This window comes from Catharus ustulatus, chromosome 3, assembly GCF_009819885.2.
Source record: "Catharus ustulatus isolate bCatUst1 chromosome 3, bCatUst1.pri.v2, whole genome shotgun sequence".
NCBI lineage: Eukaryota > Metazoa > Chordata > Aves > Passeriformes > Turdidae > Catharus > Catharus ustulatus.
Window position 1 is genome coordinate 39,981,796 of NC_046223.1, and position 20,050 is coordinate 40,001,845.

The 20,050-nt window shown below is 36.1% G+C and overlaps 1 protein-coding gene across 10 annotated transcripts in view; it reads left to right on the forward strand.

Moving 5' to 3' along the window:
* Positions 1 to 20,050, forward strand: part of QKI (QKI, KH domain containing RNA binding) — a 156,985-nt gene that overhangs the window by 81,337 nt on the left and 55,598 nt on the right. For 6 of the 10 annotated variants that reach the window (XM_033055981.2, XM_033055983.2, XM_033055982.2 and 3 more), the window contains exon 4: positions 5,432 to 5,482. The exons of the other annotated variants lie outside the window; for them this stretch is intronic. In XM_033055981.2, coding sequence (XP_032911872.1) covers positions 5,432 to 5,482 — 51 coding nt within the window. The remainder of the gene's footprint in view (positions 1 to 5,431; positions 5,483 to 20,050) is intronic. 10 annotated transcript variants of the gene reach the window in all.

Consider the following 20,050-nt stretch of genomic DNA (forward strand, 5'->3'; position numbering starts at 1 on the left):
TATACTTCCAGTTTTTGGCTGCGTAACAATGTGCTCTGTACATCTGGTATTTGAAGTATACAAGTGAAACTTTTTTTCCAGAGTTACCAAGATAGCGATCTTTTCCTGGTTGAGCAAGTGTGTACCTGACATAATAATTTTTGTCCTACTTTTTAGTGAAATTTGTGAAAAATTGTCCATGGGTGAGGTCACACTGAGCATGACTACCTAAGGTTGTTTAAAAGTAGATATTAATGATACTGACTGTTCTTTATCCCTTCTTTCCAGTTTTTAGCCATTTGGGCAGTTGAGAATGAGGTTAAGGTGTAAAATTTCAAAATCTACTGTGAATGAAAGTGAGGAGAGTTTGCCAATTCGCCCTTGGTATATGTGTGCCTCAAAGCTAAGAATTTTCTTTAAATCAGATTTTGAGTGAGATTTCTCTTTGAGAAAATGTAAAGAGTCCATCTAGAAACAAACTTTAATACCATCTATTAGCGGAGTCAAATTATGATGACCTTGGATACACTCTAAACCAATTTTTAATGATTACTGTCAGAGCAGTTCTTTTTCTATTGAAAAGTAATGGCCAATGATATATTGAAGGCCAGATTAAATCATCCTGACTATTCCTTCTGGTCAAAGTCCCTAAAACTGGGGGAAGAAAATTATTTGGAGTTAAGCTGAAGTATAAAAAGAGGCGTTATGGGTAAGATGTATAGAATAAAATTTCAGTGTTGTAAAATGTACCATCTAATTTATCAAAATCTTATACAGATCATAAAAACTTCCTTTATACCTACATATATCTACATAATGTGTGTCTATGTGTCTTGTATCCATGCTGCTGAAGCAGATAACAATTCTGTAATCAAGTTAGCTTTTATGTGTTTGGGGTTTTTTCCCCTGTATCTAGTTTTGTGCATCATGGACTTTGTACATTCCTATAAGCTAAAATGAAAACAGCTTATTGGTAAAGATCAAGCTTGAATTTTGGTACTCCAGTATGGTTTGTTGACATCTCATGTAGTAATAACAATGTAGAATTCCTTTGTTTCCTTTCTTAATTTTTTTTGGTACATTTAATGCTGTTACTTTGGTCATACTGTATGACATGTCTGTAATAGCCAGTCATCATGGATCCTGAGAAGTATTCAGGAACAAGTTTTAATGACTAGAGTAGTGGTCTTTTATTGTGTGTCTTGTTACTGGCCATATATTGGAGAAAATAAAAAAAAACTAAACTTACTTTAAACAGGCAGGGTTTTTGGAGATTTTTTGCTAGTTTCAACAAAAGAAGTAAAGTATGCTCACCTGTGCGACCAATTTGAGACTCTGCAAGGAGGTTATTAAAAAGGAAGTGAGGCAATGCAGCCAACAGGAAATGTAGCAACTTCGAGATGAACAAAATTAGGCCGGAGGGATCAGGAGGAAACTGAGACTGTTAAGTCTACTCAGAATTTGACAATAGTCGCAAAAGGATATTTTTCCTCATGTTTATTTATCTGTGATTTTTGCAAGTACATTTTCTGACATGATAAAGCAGTTTCTTGCTTTCTGCAGCTGAGATTTTTTTGTATGTATCAAGCTAGATATTTGAATTCTAGTCGTTTCACTCAGCTCTTCCTACCAGCATTGACAGTGGTTAATAGTGCTAAGAGCCACGTAATTACTTGGAGGAGGGGGTGAACATTGGGACATACAGAACTTGCAGAATGTATGGAATTCAGTGTCATGGTACTGTGTGTGGTTGGTGGCATACCACAGAACAGCCCCAAGCTTATTCCCATGTGTAAGGGAAGCATTAAAAATGTATGGAGCGAAAAGCTCAGTGTGGAGCTTTGTACTAATATTTTCTGTACCTGGAGTTTCCGGTGTTACATGCTTATTCAGATGTAATTTAACTGCTCTTTGAACTCTTGGAGAACATCTACAGTGCAAACTTTCTCTCGGTGTAATTCATTTTTTAGTGCCTTTTCTTACATAGGTATATTAGAAAAACTGTTGCATGCCTGTGTTTTTGAATATTTGTGGCATTTTTGTGTACTGTTTCATTGTCAGATTTAAGAGATTATTTATTGGTATCTTCAGAGTAATGAAGTAACATCTCCTGCCTAAAATGGGGCAATGTTTTAAAACTAATAGGTATGTTGTCCTGCATGTTGAATCATGTTAGAGCAAGCTATTAAAACAGTTTATATGTATGTAAGTGTCCAAATAAAAACATCCTGTCTTGCTTTGGGACACCTCCTGTTTTTCTGAAGTTCTTGCTTCATCCATTGATTTGTGTGGGTATTTCATGGTGTAGATGATGAGCTGCACCTACTTTTTACTTTGCATACCGTGCAACTGCAATGTACACCTTCCCTGCCTTGTGAAGCTTGAGTATTGGTGTGCTAAATAGTTGTGTGTTACATACCGAGTCAGTCAATAAAGTTTTAGTGCAGATGGTTTCCACCTTTTTGTCCCCACCACAAGAATGTGACATCCTACAAAAGTGGAATAAATCATAGTAACTCTGCCTGCAGGGTAAGGGTTGGGGGCAGATCAGGGAGGGGTATGGAAGTTACATACAGTGTCTGCTTAGCCTGAACATGACTTGCATTGGGAACTTCAGTTTTACTATTGTTGAGTATTAGAGTAATTTGTTGAATAATTAAAAAGTGCTTCACTAACAGAGGGAAAAAATCCTATCAACAACTTTAGCTGATGATTTTTCTGACTTAGGCAAGCACTTTTTTGTGAAGGTGTCTTTCCCTGTGGGACCATATGGTTTCCAGCAAGAAGTTTGAATATACGGTCTAAGCATTGTTTGTAAATTACAGCAGAAGATTAATTTTCAAATTCGTGTGGAGAATAACATTGAAATTTATAGTTGAGATATTTTGATTTTTACTTGATTACTTAGATTTTTTCCCCCCAAAGTCAGTCAAGCACTTCTATTCCGTAACATTTAAATGGGATTTAACACTTTATATGGAGTAATTACATAGGCAGAAGAGGTATCAAGCTAAATAGTAATGTGTTGCATAGTAAAAAGTGTATTAAAAACATAATCTTAAAACAGTAATATATTTGTATCATTCATATGTTAATAATCTTAAAGTGAATTCTACACTACATAAATACACTTTTCCTTAAGAAGGTGATATAATGGATATTGAAGTAACCACAGATACCTTAGATTAGAATTTAATTCGAAGTGTCTTTACTTAAATTTGCGTCAAATTATGCAGGATTGAAGAGGCTCACATGCTCTTAAGCAGAGTAATGCCTGAGCTCTAATCATATTAGTAGTCCTCAGAGGACAAAATCTTCTCTCTATTGCAAATTATTGGAGGTTTTCTGTGAGTGGTATGGCACTATGTTTGGATTGATCTGATGGTCAGTTCCCATGAAAGGCCTTAGGACATCTGTTCCCACTGCTTCATGTGCATCCTCAGGAGTCAGTTGAGTTTGTGAGTTTCCTAAATTGGCCCCTGCACAATTGTCTAAGCAGCAGGGGCAGCTCAGTGGAAGTAGCAGAGACAGGGCTGCTATTTTCAGTGACAGCTGGTTGTTAAATAGACTCAACCTGCAAAGTTAAACTTCACCTTCAAATTTCATGATATGAGATACTTGAGTGTCTGCATTAAAATTTTTTCACTTTTAACTTCCAGCTTGCTATGTCACCATACATTTCACCCAGAAAGTAAGAAGTTTTTGGTGAAAATAATTCTTGTTCAACAGAAAGAAGAAAAAAACTTATAATTTAGTGATTTCTTTTTCTTCATGGCTTTGAAACAGTTTTTTGTGGGATCTTGAAATATGATTCTTTGTATGCCTGTAAGTTAATTCAAAAGGAAATATAATTTTCTTAATTGAGGTTCATTTTAAAGACTTTTCCCCAATATTTTACAGAAGCATGGAATTTGTTGCTTTTTTCCTGGTTTTATTTAGTTCCATTCTCTATTTATAAGGCATATGGGAGGGGGAACGAAACCCCTACCAAACATGCCCTCTCCACTAACCAAAAAAGCACAATAGCAAAATATATAGTAAAAAACCCCAAACACAAACCAGCTGTCCCATAACCCATAACAAACCAAAATAACCCCTTTTTGAATTATGCCACTGGGGCATTTAGTTAAGTGCCAGTATTGTTTGAATTGGTGCCTGTTGCGTGTTGCACCTGGAGAAGTAACATTGTAATTGTTGATAATAGAGAGCTGAGTTACAGACCTGTGGTAAAGATACTCAGGTCTTTGGCCTGTCTAATGCTGGTTTAGCATTCCAGGAAGATCACATTCCATGTGTGTAATGATAAGGACCTTCAACCAGTTCACTGATTTGGTATAAAATATTGACTACAACCCTGTACTGGTTAGGTGTAGTTTTTCAGTGATACATAATTTATGAGAATTTGTTTTCTAAGGATCTACTTTAGATCTATTTTTCTTGTTTTGAGACATCGTGTTTTTATTTTTCTTGATGATTGCATATTTTTCATAAGCAGCATTTTAAATTTCCCTTTAAAAAAACCCCCAACTTTTTCATATATGGGAATTACATAATTGAAGTGTGGCTGGAAGGAATAGGAAGGGGCTTTGAACAATTTTTGGGAATGGAAATACATGGTGCCATCCCATCTCACTAAATATTAATGAGCTATTCCTGTTGCCGCAACAGTAATGGGCATTAGTTAAAACAAACTCTGGTCATTTGCATCTAGTATAAATTTTAATTTTATTTTACTAGTGCTATAAGATGAAATATGGTAATTTTTAGAAAATCCATTGCAGCATCTTCTCTATTCTGATAGCTGCATCACTACAAGCCTACACAGGAAATGTATTACAGGGTATATTGGTAGTGAAAGAGAAAGTCATGCTTGTCTCGCTTTTATAGCTAGCCAGTTCATGGGCTTTTCACTCTTTTCCATTAGCAGAGGACTTCTAACATTTTTTTTATACTTATTTTTCTTATTTTTAACCATAAAGGGTCCCTGTAAAAGACTTGAGTTTTCCCCAGTTGTTTTTTAATCTTAAAATTTTAAAATACAATCTCTGACAAATTTCTGTGTTTTTTCCCCATTTTCCTTGTAATTTAGCATGTGCGATGCTAAAACATAAATTTCTGTGCAAATCACAAATAGTGGTAGTGCAAGAATGCTTAACTCTGGAAAAGAATTTGTGGTACTTACCACTCAAATGGAGGAGAACTTGAAGAAGTATGGGTGAGGGGGGAAAAAATTCTTTCTTCTGTGACTTAGCTTCTGTTGATTCTTGCACTGTTTTTCCTTTACTAGGTTGTCTTACGACTTCTTGAAATTTCAGTCACAAGTGTAAACAAGAAGGAATAATTTATGTCCATTACAGAGAAAAAAAAAAAGCCCTTATCCCAACTCTTCATGCCTCTCAAACATCTTAAAGAAGCAAAATAGGGCACAAGCCCATTTTTTTTTGCTTTTCAGGTCTCCTTTAAGAGCAGAGACAGCCATGATGCAGCAATTTTGGAGGTAGAGGCAAGTAAATGTTTTACTTCTTGTAAACATTCCAGTAAGTTTTTGCAAATCACATGCTATTTGATGAGACTGGTTCAAAAAGAACCTCAACCTCTCCCCCTTTCCTAAATTTGCTTTGTATGATTTTATGTGAGGAGCAATATATTTAAGCTTTTATTGATTATTGACAGGTTTCACATCAGTTACACACTGTTGCAATACCCAATTGGTATAGGAATATGTAGCTCTAATATTAGAAGGGTTTTTGTGATAACGATTGTTGAAGTTTTTTCTTTTGAACTGATCTACAAAATGAAAATTTGTTGGGTTGGTCGTAAGTGATTTTCTTCTTAGAAAAATACGAAAAGTGTTGGTTGTTTCTTACCTCCGGCTGCTGGTGTTCAAATCAGCTCTTTGGTGTGCTCATTATGGACAGTTGAACACCCTCCCACGTACTGGTATGAAAACTATTTCTGTGCTAGGGACATTCCTGAAAGCTCACACTGAATTTCTTCTGATGGCATCACATCATCTTGAAGGCTGTGTTAGAGGTACTGACGAGAACTATCCATGTGTTTTGCCGATTTTTTTTTTTTTTTTTTTGGACCTTCCTATTCCTTATTGTGACAGGTTGCATTGTTGCATAAGAGTACAGGATTACATTTGAGAAGTTTGGAAGTTTTGCTTGACTTCTGTTTTGTGAAGTGGGAACAAATGTCCATGTTAGAGGGTTTTAGTGGGAACAGCAAAGAAGCTAGATTTTGGCTAGCTAATATGAGAGAATAGTTCAGTGGGCATTAAAAAAAAATTGCTAGTTAATAAACTGCATGGATCCAAATTAATATCTGTGCCAGTTTGAGAAGGGAGAGGATGGGAAAAAGGAGGTGGGAGTTCAGGACCTGTCAGTTGGCAGTAAATCCTTGTCATCTCTTGGAAATGCATTTTGCAAAAAACTGTAATGCTTGTGCTTTTCTGAAAAAGGGAAAAAGTTTAGAATGAAGAAATTGACCTTTCTTCTACCTGTCTCTCGAGAATGTGAGCAAAGTGTGTAATTATTTTTGTCCTCAATTCATGTACAATGTGTCTTAGAAAGTAAGGCGGATGAAACCATTGTAAAATGTAAGAAATGCTTCCACATAATGACCTTTTCTACCCAGTCTTACCTCCTGCAACTTTTGTAATTCAGAAGTATATTAAGTTAAACTGTAAAACTTTCATTTGATTTTTTGTGGGGGCAGATAAGCGTGTAGTCTGAAAATGTATATAATGGATATTTTAATGAAAGAAGCTTAGAACTTTTCTTTTGAAGAGCAGAAGCAGTTAGTTTTTTTAATAACTTTTTGCATGTTTCTGATAGTGTTCTGGAATTTGTTTAACAGTTGCTCTTTTTAAAATAGTGACTTGGGTAGCACATCAGGGATTTACTTTGCTTCCGTAGTTTCATACTGATATTCTGTTTGCCTCTTTTAATCTGTCCTGTATTTATTAATACATTAATATCTTTGGTGGCTGAGGAAATGTGTTGAAAAAAAACAGAACTTGAAATTTTTCATAATAAGCCTTAATTTTGCATATTACGGTGACTTGCAATGGAGCTGTGATAATTTGGTCAGTTATAGATCTTAGTTTGCATGCTTAATATTACTCAAAATAATGCAAGTAAAGATGTCAACAAATTCATTGTTTAATGAGTTTTTTAGAAAATTGCGTTAGTTTGGTGAATTATTTTGTACATTTTACCAGAATTTGTGGGATTCATAAACTTATCATGAAAGCAGGTGTCTTCTTGGAAGGATGATGAGGTCTCCTAAACAGCAGTTGTAGGACTGCTAATTAAATGGGATCTTGAAGGACACACATATAGACATTCTCTCCTGAAACCCAGTATACATGTAAATATTGTGATATTTGACTTTGAATCAAAAATATAACTAGTTTTCATTTTCTTTTGTACTTACGTAATGAGCAGGAGGTTTATTAAACGTTGTTTTTCAATTTAAAAAGTGGACATAATTTTCATAATTACTCCTGTACAGGAATTATTTATTTCATTAATTTCACAAGGGTTTTATTTTAAATATGTTGCACAGATTCTATATAAAGAGCTGATGCTAGTGTGGAGTACTTTAAGTGAACTAAAATTTTTGTGGTTTTCAGCTCATTAAGTGTAGAAAGTAAATAAAGACTTCCAAACTCAGACCTTAAGGACAGATTCATTCAGGGCACTCTCTGTGAAAACCGTGAGAGAGAGTACGAGGAGTTGCAATGTTGAAGTTATATTGCTATGTGCTGGCTTGCTTTTTTTTTTTTTTATGGTGGTGTTTGTTTGAGGGGTTCATTTAATTTTTGCTTAGTTTTTTTGGTTTTGGAGGTTTTTCTTGTTTGGGTTTTTTGGGGGGATGTTTTTTGTTGGGTTTTGGGGTTTTTGGGGGGATTTTTTTTTGTTTTGTTTTGTTTTTTTGTGGTTGTATTGGGCTTTTTTATTTGATTCGTTTTTTTAAATCTGTGGATTGATGCTCTCTGAGCAGTGAAGGGGGATCCTGGACATCCATCAATTCTGTGCCATAGGAAAGGTTTCCCTAATGTGTTATCAGCGGTATTCTCAAAAGCCATTTAATGTCTGTGCCAAGCTGACACTCAGCTACACAGTCTTTAACTGGCATGGCTATTACTACATTTTAATCGAGCCTTGAGAACATGTGGCACGTGCTGGAATACTCCTCATTCTGTAGTCATTATAATCAATAGAGTAGTTACAGGAAATTGGTTGTAAAGAAGGTTTGGAACAGTGGTCACACTTTGAGTTATCTAGGTAACTTGGTTGTGTCAAATCCCATGTAATTGTAGCAAGGATTTGAGGCAACTGCTGCAATAAATCTGTAATTACAGACTGTGTGCAAGGTTTCAGTCTTAAATACAGGGAAAACTTGTGTGCTGAGATTATTTGAGGCAAGAGTTCTGAATTCTTTCAAGGGCTCAGCTTCTGTTTGTTAGTCAATGTTTATTGTCAGTTCTGTACTCAGTGGAAAATTTGATTTTTCTGTATTCTTTGTAACAAAACTTCATTTATTTTAAAATAAAAGTTAGTTTATATAATTTTTAAGAATTATTCCAAACCTTTATGTCTAAGTGAACTTTATTTTAGAGTTTTAATCGCTATGCTGTGAATGACAAGGCTTTTTTTCTCTGACAGACCCTTGCTTAAATGCATGGGACATAGTCTGCTAATTTCTCCGGGTAAGCAACTGAGATGTAGCATTTGAAGTGGAAGGAAGCTGATTGCTTTGCAGGCCTAACTTGGTGTGGAAACTGAGTTTTCAGGATAGTTAACTTTTAATAGTAATTTATGTATTGTGGTAAGATTACATTTGACGTACGTGGCACTCATAAATGCCAGCATGTCCCCTGGGCAGTGAGTGTGAGGGGCTGCCCACCCTCAGTGCCTTTTGGAAGTGGCTGTGTGTCCTGCCGGAGGTGTGACTGACAACTGGCAGCTCCCTACAGAGGGAGATCTGCCTGTGCCCTCCTTTGTGCTCAGCTGCCACTTGTGGAATGTGTCACTAAGCCAGTTCAGCTTGCTAAACAGGCAGAACCTAATCTGACAGCAGGGTTTGCTGCTGTGCTAACCAGCTCTGGAAGGCCCCAGCAAGAGGTACTGCTGGTACAAAGAAGAGGGAAGGAGAAAGGAATGGAGCCACTTCTCTTGTGAGAATGAGCTGTTACCCCTGCAGCTGTGTTAAACTGCAGTCTGTGTAGGATGTTCTGTTTTGGGATTTGGGACAGTTTCTTTCTCTGAAGTGACTGTGCAAGATTAGTGTTCTAATTAGGAGCACAGACATTGTGTCTAAAGTTCTCAATATTCATTGAAGCGACCACTTACGGAACAGTTTGGTTTATATTTAGCTTTCTGCTTTTTTGTTAGCATAAGAGGTGCTTTTAATCCAAATGTACAGGGTAGCATTTAGCTGCCTAGGCACTTCAGTCTTCTTGCTAGCTTGGTACACCTAGAGGAAGCAGGAGTACATCTTTGAGGAAATCCTCAATGAAGATTCATCCCAAGAATTGAAACAATAAAGGAGAAATAAGAAAAATACTAGGTATTATCACGTAAGTACTTGCTAACCTATTTTCTGCTAAGGTCAGGAATCCACAAAGCACTTCAGTTTATGTATGAGAGCTGTTGTAACATTGATTACATCACTCCTTCTCACCCTCTTTTTTCCAGTCTGACTCTGCCTGCTCTTGTCAAAACTCAGTTATTGTTTAGTTACACACCCAAATCACAATCAAAGAACCATTCTCAAGAATTGCAAGATAGATTTTGAGCTAAAACTCTGGCACTGCAACCATGTCAGCCTGGTCCTAGCAATAAAAACAGCTTTGCTTTCCTGTACATGACCTCTCTCCTACGTTTGGCTGCATTCTTGTAGCCCACAAGTAAAATTCTATTGGCAAAGTGTCACAGGTTAAAGTATTAAAGTTACATACTCTATACTTTCCCTTCCCCATCCTGTCCGTGAACCATTCTGAAAAGATCAGCAGTGTTGAATGTTTATTTCAGCTCTTTTAATTTTTTGGTTTTTCTCATTTCTCTGAGCAAAACAGTTTCTTTACGGCTTGGGAAGTTATTTGAAGTTACTTAACTGCTACCTAGATATGTTTGGTTTGAATAATGAACCTCTTTTTTAATTGCTTTGACAAACAGTAAAAACCTAAAGATCACCATGTCCTAAAATAAAGCTAAGGACATATTACTATAACAATAATTTTATTTTACATTATGAGTCTCATTTGAGTTTACAGAAAGAGTAGTAACTTCATGTTCTTAAACCAAGGTCACATTTTTGTACATACAGAAAGTTAAAAATACAACTTGTTACTTTTTTGCTTCATTTTTTGTGGGGGGAAGGGAGGAAACAGGGAAGAATTTTCAGTTTTATTTTCCTAAATTTGGTTTTTGTGCATAGTTTTATGCTGTATCTGAAACTTGTCCATTATATTGTGGGCTAAGAGGTGGTGCTTTTTAATATTCTTGGCACACTGAGGTTATGTTAATGTGTTCAATGTAAGTTTCTGTTAAAAATATTCTGTAGTAACATCTTTGTATACCTTCATGCAAAGCTTTGGAGTTAGTGAAATTTCACATTTCGTATGAAGTGCTAAGCAGTCTCAGGAAAGGTTGTTAACGTTAGTAAGGGTGTGTTACTGTAAATGTTAGCAGCATGGGAAAATGGGGAAGAAAAATTCTCTGTTAAAAAAGTTACCAGTTGTTTTGTAACAAAAAAAGCAAAGGGTTGGTGGGAATGTATTGCAATTTTACAAAGTTGTCTTCAATATACTTCCTTAAGACCTTCACCAAGATTTATACAGAGGAACCCCTATTAATATATGTTGTATTTTTTATATGCATGAGAGGCATGTGCAACTTCTCCTTGAGGAAATGCTAACAGCAGAATGGTCGGATTTTCAAGCAAAGGCTGAGCCACAGAACTCTGGAAGCGATAGGCAAATTGAGAGGAAGGAAGTAGAAGTGTGGATGTGTTGGCATTAAAATGCAAGGTATCAGCAGCTGTTTATTCTGATACTTCCAAAAGATCACTTAGCTATTACATTTTTTTTCTCCTCTTGGTATTTCTTTCCCCTCCTTTTCTTTAGGAGGTCTGTAAATTCAGTCTGCAAAAAAACCCCACCCAGTCACTTATTCCTAATTATATAAAAAAAGAAATTTTGCAAATTTATATATGAATTACTGTAGTTTTTTTGCTTGTAGGCTTTTAATGTAAATGAGTGAAAATTTCTGGAATTCGTGTTTAGATTAAGCAGGAATAGCACCTGAAGAGAAGTGTGGGTTTATTTTTATACTTCTTGACCCTTTCAGTTTGTTCAAGATCACTTACATGTGGAGCTGTGATAGAAGAGCAGGAGCCCAGGTGTTTGAGGATGAGTTTAGCTGCGAAACATCTGTTTAGCACTGAATTCCGATTATTGGTGAGGGGAATGTTAATACATTGGCCAAATTGCTGTGCATAGCAACAATCAAGTCAAAAGACAGGGGAAATAAAACATGGAGTGAAGAAATGAAAATGGCTGAAATTCAGTGAGGACTAAAACAGCAGTTGTTGTTGATAAAAGTTAGATGATGGTACTTCAGAAGAGGAAAGAAAATATTGCAAAACATATACAATTGCACTCCTAGCCTAGGAGCTGATCATGGCATCCACTGAACACAAAAATATAGTTTGTTTTATGTTTTATTATTTGGCCAAGTGCTAGTGGCTAATACAACATAGAGTGCAGTTTTGCTAGTACAGCATGCTGTAAATGTAAATAGCATTCCAAATTGGAGTCAAGAACAGTGTTTTGGGGTTGGGTTTTTTAGTTCATTGTTTTTTGTTTGTTTGCTTGGTTTTTTCTTAACCCTTTAAAAAACAAAAAAAAGATTCTCAGAGAAGTATTTGGGAATCGTCTCCTGTGTAGGCTAAAAGACCAAGAAACCAATGAGCAGACAGTTTTTTCCCTGTAAAGACAGTTGAGGATATTGTGATAGCAGTTTACTATAAACAATACAGTAAGTATTCTAAAATGTGAAATTACTGTCCCTAAGTTCCCAAATCATTGAATCAGAGGTGCCTATGATGCTTTCTACCATAGTGTTCATTGCAAGATAAAAGTAAAAGTTCCATATTAATGGAAAAGCTAAAAACTAGGATGATTACTACCTTGAAGCTATAAATAAGGGTATACCTCAGTGTGTTATATGTTTTACTTGAACATTCGTAACTGCAAAAAGCTTCCAGTCTTTAGTAAAAATACAGGAACCCAACTCCTGATTAAGTCCTTTATGGTTGGGCTGGAGATGCCTCTTTTTTTGGTTTTTTTTCCCCCTCACCTTCTGGGCAGTGATTTGCAGGAGGGCAAAATGGGAAACACTTCCTTCTGTGTTTCTGTGGTCCAGTGTTAGGGCATTCCTGGAACACCACCTGGTGATGTTGGTGACTTTTTACCTGAGGCAGTACTAGGATCTTGATGCTCAGTTCTTGGATCCTGTACAGACCACTGGGTAGTTAAATTGCATTTTCTCAGGGTTGCAACTTCTTTCTTCAAGCAAATTTCTTGAAGTTGCCATACCTTGAGTTAGTTTTGGAGAGTTAATTAGATCCGGTCCCTTTGGATGTCAGCACTTTGAGATCTCTAGTATGAGAATCCCAGATGGAAAATGGTCATCAGATTTTACTTTAATTCACACTATTATGCCTGTCAGCATGAACTTTAGCAGAGTTTTATTTACCTTGGTAAGTTTTTGGGTGGAATAGAGCCATGTGTTTGCAAGGCTAGTACGTTGGTGTCTTAGTCTTCTTCCTGGGTCAAAGGAAATAAAATGGTAAATTAAAACATAATACAGTTGGAATACTGCCTAAATAAAAACTGAGATATACAAAAGAATCTTAATGCACTTAAAGGAGTAAATTCAATAGTAGTATATAGTAAAATATAGTATTATTGACATGTTGGTTCTGTTTCAAGAGATACCTTTTATGTTCATAAAAACAGATGTATTCTAGATTTGTTTTCTTTTGCATATATAATTAATATAATTCTGTTAATTATTTTTAAAATAAGAATCATAAAGTGTTTGAAAAAAATTGCATAATTTACTATGTGTGCATGATACATAGGTGCCGCTTGATAATAAGGTATATAAAAGAACACTTAGTTTAGCCATCTTTCTTCATCTAAAATTGAATAGTGGAATCAGGTTTATACTGATTAATAATGCTCATAAACTCAGAGGCAAATAGGTTTATGCAAAAATGATTTTGGAACACTTGTGGGTTATTTTGAAGTTAATTTCATTAGTGACTGATGATGAATGGACTTGAGTTAAAATACACTTACTGCCTGTATTTGCTGATTAGCGAATGCTCTGAGGAATGTGTCCACTCTCACAGATTAGGTTTTGTTGTTGGAAGCCTGCATTGAAAAATGCCTTTTGTACCTTGTGATTCAGAATATGCAGGTACTTCCCTTCAAAAAACCATCTAAAGCTAACTCTGAACCAAGAAAACTTGCATTCAGGATTTATTGGTATTTCATTTTCTTTCAAGGGAATTGGGTGTTTGTTGAATGGTCAGTGTTTAAAAATAATCACAATATTGTGAAATGTTTCATACTGCTTATTCCCTTCTCTGTAGGGGGATAAAACTGTACTTGGATATATACAGTGTAACTGTATCTAGATAAAGTTTACTATGCTAGGAATACTGATAAAGTGTTAAAACTCTTACCTGTAGTCCTAAGTCAGAGAAATGAACAGTCTCACTCCTCTGCATGGGTAAAGTTTGCATTTCATCTGCTAAACCCTCATTTATTTCCCTGTGGATACCGATGCATGCAAAACTTGTTTGCTTTTATCCCATAGCAGTGAAATACTTAGTCTTAACAGGCTCCTGGGCTTTGATAGCACTCAACAATACAACTTGTTCCACAAGCCTTATTTTTCATACGGGCACAACTTGAGAGAAACGTGCAAGAAGAAGTGGCTGGGGAGTGCAGCGGTTTCGCAGGGTGTTCCCGTTTCTGGCCGTGTCACTGCAGCCGGGTGGTGACAGGAGCAGCCAGCTGTGCCAGGAGCATCCAACTGTGCCTGCAGCACAGTGGCTTTGGAAACATCCAGGGCCCTGCTTGGAGCGTTCAGGAACCATCCGGGCTGCAGGGCAGAGCTGAGCTTGGGGCAGTGCCTGGTTGGAAGTGTCCTGAGCACAAAGTCTGTGTTGAGGCTTTGAGAACTGAGAACAGAATCCTTTTGTGTCATTTAAACATTAGGTTGTCATGCCACCAGATTTTATTTTTTTTTAGAACAGTTCTTAAAAGATGCTTTAGATAATACCCTTTGACAATATTTGACAGCTGCTGGCTAGTTTAGAGTGTGTTGGAATGCACCCACTTTTCCAATCCAAAATTGTCTCGGTATGGGGACTTGGTATACAATGATAATTTATAAGAAAAGACTCGATAAATAGCACTAACTTGTTTGACAATCAAAGCAACAAGTATGTGACTGTTAGTTTAAGCAATTGATCAGTTGTTTCTTTAGGTGAAAACTTCAAACAGAATTTCTAAACGTGGAGTAAGCTGCCATGTTCTCCCTGACCAGGTGCTATTCCCTCAACATGCCTTTGTAACCTTACTTTTTTTATCAGCTTTCTGCTTGTGAACTGCTGCTATTAGAAACTCAGTAGGAGCAAAAGTCTGTGTTAATTTGCCTGACTGTAACTGCACAATTAAAGCAGTTTGTCAGCAGGGGTTGGGACAATCAGTGTGTTCTGATGCTTCATGTTATAAAATTACTTCTGTTGTTCAAACAGATACTGTAATTAGTGCATCATTTTAAACTGGTATTCTGCTGGCTGGCTTGGAGTTTCGTCTGATAAAAACCTCTATTTTTGGTACTTACCTAAGCACTTACTTTGCAGGCCTCCTCTAAATTAACGACTTATGTTGAAATGTTAATAGCAGGATGGTATCATTCAAATACAGGTTTGGGGATGGATGGGTTGTTTTTTAGGATTTTTTTCTTTGTTTTTTACCAGTCAATCCTGTCAAGACCTAAGATTTGGTAGCAAAAATGGAAGGTGGAAGGCCCAGTTTACAGTTGTTACTGTAATACTGGCATTTAGTACACAGATGAGCAGGTTGCTTCATTCCAGATAACAAAGATGACTTTGTGTCCTGTCCCTGGCACATGCATAATTGGATTTCACTTTGGATAGTTTCATGAGACATGGTGAGACAGTCTTTTAAGGGGCAGGTATTTGTTAAAATATGGTCTCCTTCACCTTTTTCCCAGCTACAGCACTGACTTGTGTTGGCACTCTGTGCAGCCCTTTATGGTGGCAAACTCCCTTGTCCAGCAGAAAATGAGGGGGGACAAGTGGGGAAGCATCTGCTGCATCGGCATGTGGTCTGAAAGGCTGGTGTGGTCTGGGGCCAGTCCCAGTGGGAGCAGTAAGGGCTGCTTGGCAAGGGCACTGAACCTTAGGAAGTTGTTACACTGCTCAGGAAAGGATGCAGTAATACAACAGTGAGAGATTATCCAAGGGATTTTTGCTTCATTAGGTCTGGACTTCTCATGAATATGGATCAACTGATGTGGAATTATTTGTAGACTAAGTGGTTTATTCCTTGCACAATGTTACAGAAGTCTTCTGTCTTCTGGATGTTTCTTTTGAACTATCTCTGCAGCAGAGAAACCAAAAGCTTAAAAATTCAATTCTGTAGCTCAGGCTGGCAGAACAGTTGCAAGAAGTTTCATTAAACAACACAGGACAACAAGACATCTTTTGAAAGGTTAAGGTTTGTTTCATTCAACAAAATGAGCCAACTCTTGAAAGGTTGGGAGTATATGACTTTAGGGCAAAGTGCATTCTTCTAAGATTCCTCTGACTTGCTTTTACCAGTTCAACTGTGTCAACAAAACGTTGTAAAGTAAGATGTAAACTGTGTTGAATGGTTGAATAATGTTTCTCTTGAACTTACTGATTCAGATATTGCTGCATGGCCGAAATACATATAATGTCTTAAAAATGCTAAAATTAGATCGGGATTAGAATTTATTTATAATGATCTTATTTGTGACTTTTTGGTTAAATTTAACTTCTGTTTCAAAATTCTTTAAAATCAACATGTTAGCTTTATTTTTTTTAATTCATACAGCTTCTTTTAAACTACTCTTTGAATTATTTTTGAAACTTTGATATATGTGTGTGAATGTTTTCATTATGGAAAAGAAATATTCACCTAGAGTTACCATCAATTTTAATGTACCTACAGCACAATTTATTAGACAAAATATATTGTGAGATTTTTACTAAATAGCTGAATTACTTCTCTCCACATCTTGCCTCTGCCATTTGACTGTGAGAAGTGGCTGTGAGTGATTATATTGGGTTTTATATCTTAGGATAATTTTAATTAAAGTTCTTAGAGTGTACTTGAATCAAACCTTTGTATAGTTTGAAGGACTAAAGCTATTCTGATGCCTTTTAATTTTAGTGTTCAATTTGACATCATATGAAAACATTCTTCCCTATTACTCTGTCTTTTCTGTGGTTTTTGTCATTCAGCAGGGAGACCAGCTTGTTTAATAGGTTGGTGAAAACAGAATTTAATAGCCTATCACACCAAGATGAGTGAGAATACTAAGGTTAATTTTCAAGACTTGCTTGAGCTGGTGACTTTCCTCCTTAAAAGATCCCTGCTGCTGGTACTGAGATGGTTTTGAATCTTTTTAGTGGCCTACATTACAGGAAATTGTATGAGATGGAGTGGAAAAAAGTGCATAGACTGGAAACTGCACTTTTTATTACTATAGAATAGCCCATACCTTTCTGAAAAAAAGTGCTGTGTGGTGCTTCCACTCTTATCACATTGCATTCTTTCTTTCTTTCTTTCTTTATTGTCTAACTAATATTCCTCTGGCTGCATATAAACAGATAATAGTGTAGTATTTTTTCAGTGTTTATTTCTTTTTTTTTTTTTTAAATGGTATTCTGACAGTTGGAAGTGACTGGATCGTATTTTGCCAGTTTTTAATTTGTCAACTTCTTTTTCATCAGTTGGCTATACTGTGAAGGTCTTGGGGGCGAGAAATAAAGTTTAGATTTTTTTTTTAAGTTGATGATAAACTTTTTTTAATGGCTTTGTGCTGATATTTTCCTTTTCCAACATTTGAATAATTTAAACAATTTCAGTCAACCTTGACACTTCTTTCATTAGGGTTTGAAGTTCTTTGAAATGTATTGGCTAGAGAAGAGTCCTAACTTCATACTGTATTCTAGAGGAGTTTTATCCTTTCTAATATTTAAGTTTGATTTTATAGATTGAAGACGGTTGCATTCTTTACCTGTTTTTCTGCTTACCCCTAAATCCCTCGCCAAGAAAATTCCTGTAGCTACGTTTGTTTTTTGGTTTTTTTTTGGTTTTTTTTTTTTGTTTTTTTTTTTTTTGGTGCAGCTAAATTTTGAGGACCTGTAGCAGTATTTTTTTTTAACTACCTAATACATTGACCCTAATAGCAAAATAAATATTGAGTAGTCCATTATTGTGCATAGGTACTCCGGGGATTAATGAGTGTATACACACAAGCAAGAGAAGGAAAGCAAATCTGTCTACAAAATTAGGCTATATTTAAGGATACTGAAATTTCTGCCAAACAAGGAACACAGTCAAAGTTCATCTGCCATTTAAGTTGTCCTTAATGTTCTTTAATTTAGCAGACAAGATAGTTTTGTTATAATTAAGCTTTTCTAATATTGTTGTTCCCCAAGGTTGTGGAATAAATCATTTTACTTTGTAGTTTTCTGCATCTTCACTCTCCATTTTTCTTGTATAATACTTCCATAAACAATCTCGGGGATGCAGGAAGACTTCACGCTGCCAATTGCTTCTTGTGTATGTAATATAATTTTGAATATATGCAGTTGAATTTCTTTTTCCCAAGGTCTTAGTCAGGTTTTCTTATTTCCCTCGTGCTGTTTCTTCCTTTGGTGTGTGCGCCCTTCCTCCTGCAGTAGCAAATGTTTCTTTCCCAAAATAATTCTCATGGCAATTTCTGTTACTCCTGACTACTTTTTCAATAGGTACAACTGGCAACTAGGCTGAATGGCTCAACAGTTGCTGCTGAAGTACAAGGGGCAATGGGCACACTGAAAGAAAGGAAATTACGTTTAAACCTAAGAAAAAGCTTTTTTTGTTGTTGTTGTGACTGAACACTGGTTGAACACTGAACAGGTCTCCTGTGGGAGGGGATGGAGTCCCTGTCCTTGGAGATGTTTAAAACCATAATCAACCTTTGAAATGCTTGACATATATTTCATGTATCTTCAGAAGATGCCTTCCTACTTGTGTTCCAGATACATACAACTTACCTGTTCAGGCTTTACTGTAACAAAACATGTTTGAGAAAAGATGTGTCGGAGAATTGTTGCACAGAGGATTAGTTTAATATAAATAAAGATTTTACTTCAGGGAAAATGTTTTTCCAAGCCCTTCTTCTAGGATTTAAAAGGAGAATGAGGTAGCATCAAAAATGGCAGCTCTTAAGTTCAGGAGGTTTGCAGACTATCTCTCTTTCATGTCTGTAACTCTGTTTTGCTTCTGACTTTCTGTTGGAATGAATGAGCTAGTAAAGACCTGAATTTCCCAATTGGGGTAAAACCAAACAGGTATATAATCAAATCCATACTGGTAGAACATTCAACTAGCATTTTTAATTGAATAAAAGACATTTCTTAGAATCTTGTGAGATGGAATGGGAGCACTGGATGAGATCATAATCCCAGTGTATTGAGGTAGAACATAAATGGGAAGCCCCAATTTCAAACTCTATATTTTCTCTTTCATTTTTTAAACATATTGTGAAATTTTATGCTTCTTAGCCTTTCTTTCAGTCTTAGCATTTGACGTAATAGATAGCACTCTCAACAGCAGTGCTTTTATTACTGTACTTCATGGCCACAGAAAAGTTTATCATAGTCATACACTGCTTCAGTTATCATACTGGTAAAGTTGTTTGTATGATTGCTTGTGCTGTGAGATCTCACCCTAATAATACCTGTGATTATAAACCTTACACACAACATGTTTGACCTAAAAGTAAATTAGAGGGTTAAAAAATCTTCGGTATCATTTGCTTGTCCTATATGCAGCTTTTTGTTGTCTTTTTAAACTGAACAAAAAATTCTCATGCTGCAACAGAGTAATTTGGAGTACAGTGCCAATACTTGATGTAATGTTAATCTGAAACAAGTTTTGGAGACTTTGCACCGTATTATTTTCATTATGAGAGGAAAGGATACAAAACCATAAAGCCCCTCTGTGTTTGCCTACACTGTGTATAAACATGGTGCATGGTGTTTATTGGCATGGTAGTGAAAACTGCATTTAGACATTCCTTGTCTTCCAGGAACAGAACTTGCCACTTTACCTGGGGACACCTTTCCTTCTCCTTTTTTCCTCTAGGCCTTGTAAAATTATTTTTAGTTGTTTTGCCTCCTGTGATATTGTGGTATTAGTAACTAAGACCTTTCCCATTCCAACACTGTGTCAGTACAAGAAGAGGTAGTTTCATGTTTCTTCCTCTGCCCTCTGCTGGTTTAGGAACCTTCTCCCAATCTTCATACCTGTAACATATTGTTTTGTATACTTCCTCACATCACTGTAGCTTGTCACTATCTTGACAGAAAACAGCTCGCTCCTGCTTTGGGTAAAAACAAAAAATAATGGAATTGTTTAAAAAGTAATAGTGGAGTTTTGATTATGATTGAATAAATAAGTAGCAAATACCTTGTCATAGACTGTTCTTTCAAAGATTACATTTCAACAGAGACCATGGTATAACTCAGCTGGACTTTGCGTCACGTTCTCTATTGTATCATAAGCGAGAGTTATTTTTCTCTCTGTTTCCAGCTTCTGAAATTGGCAGACCTATTGTCACAGCCACCTTTGTTAAAAAAGCTGGTGAAGATAACACTGAAGATCACCAAACACAACACTGTATCTGATAGTATGAAGTATTGGATATGTGCATGT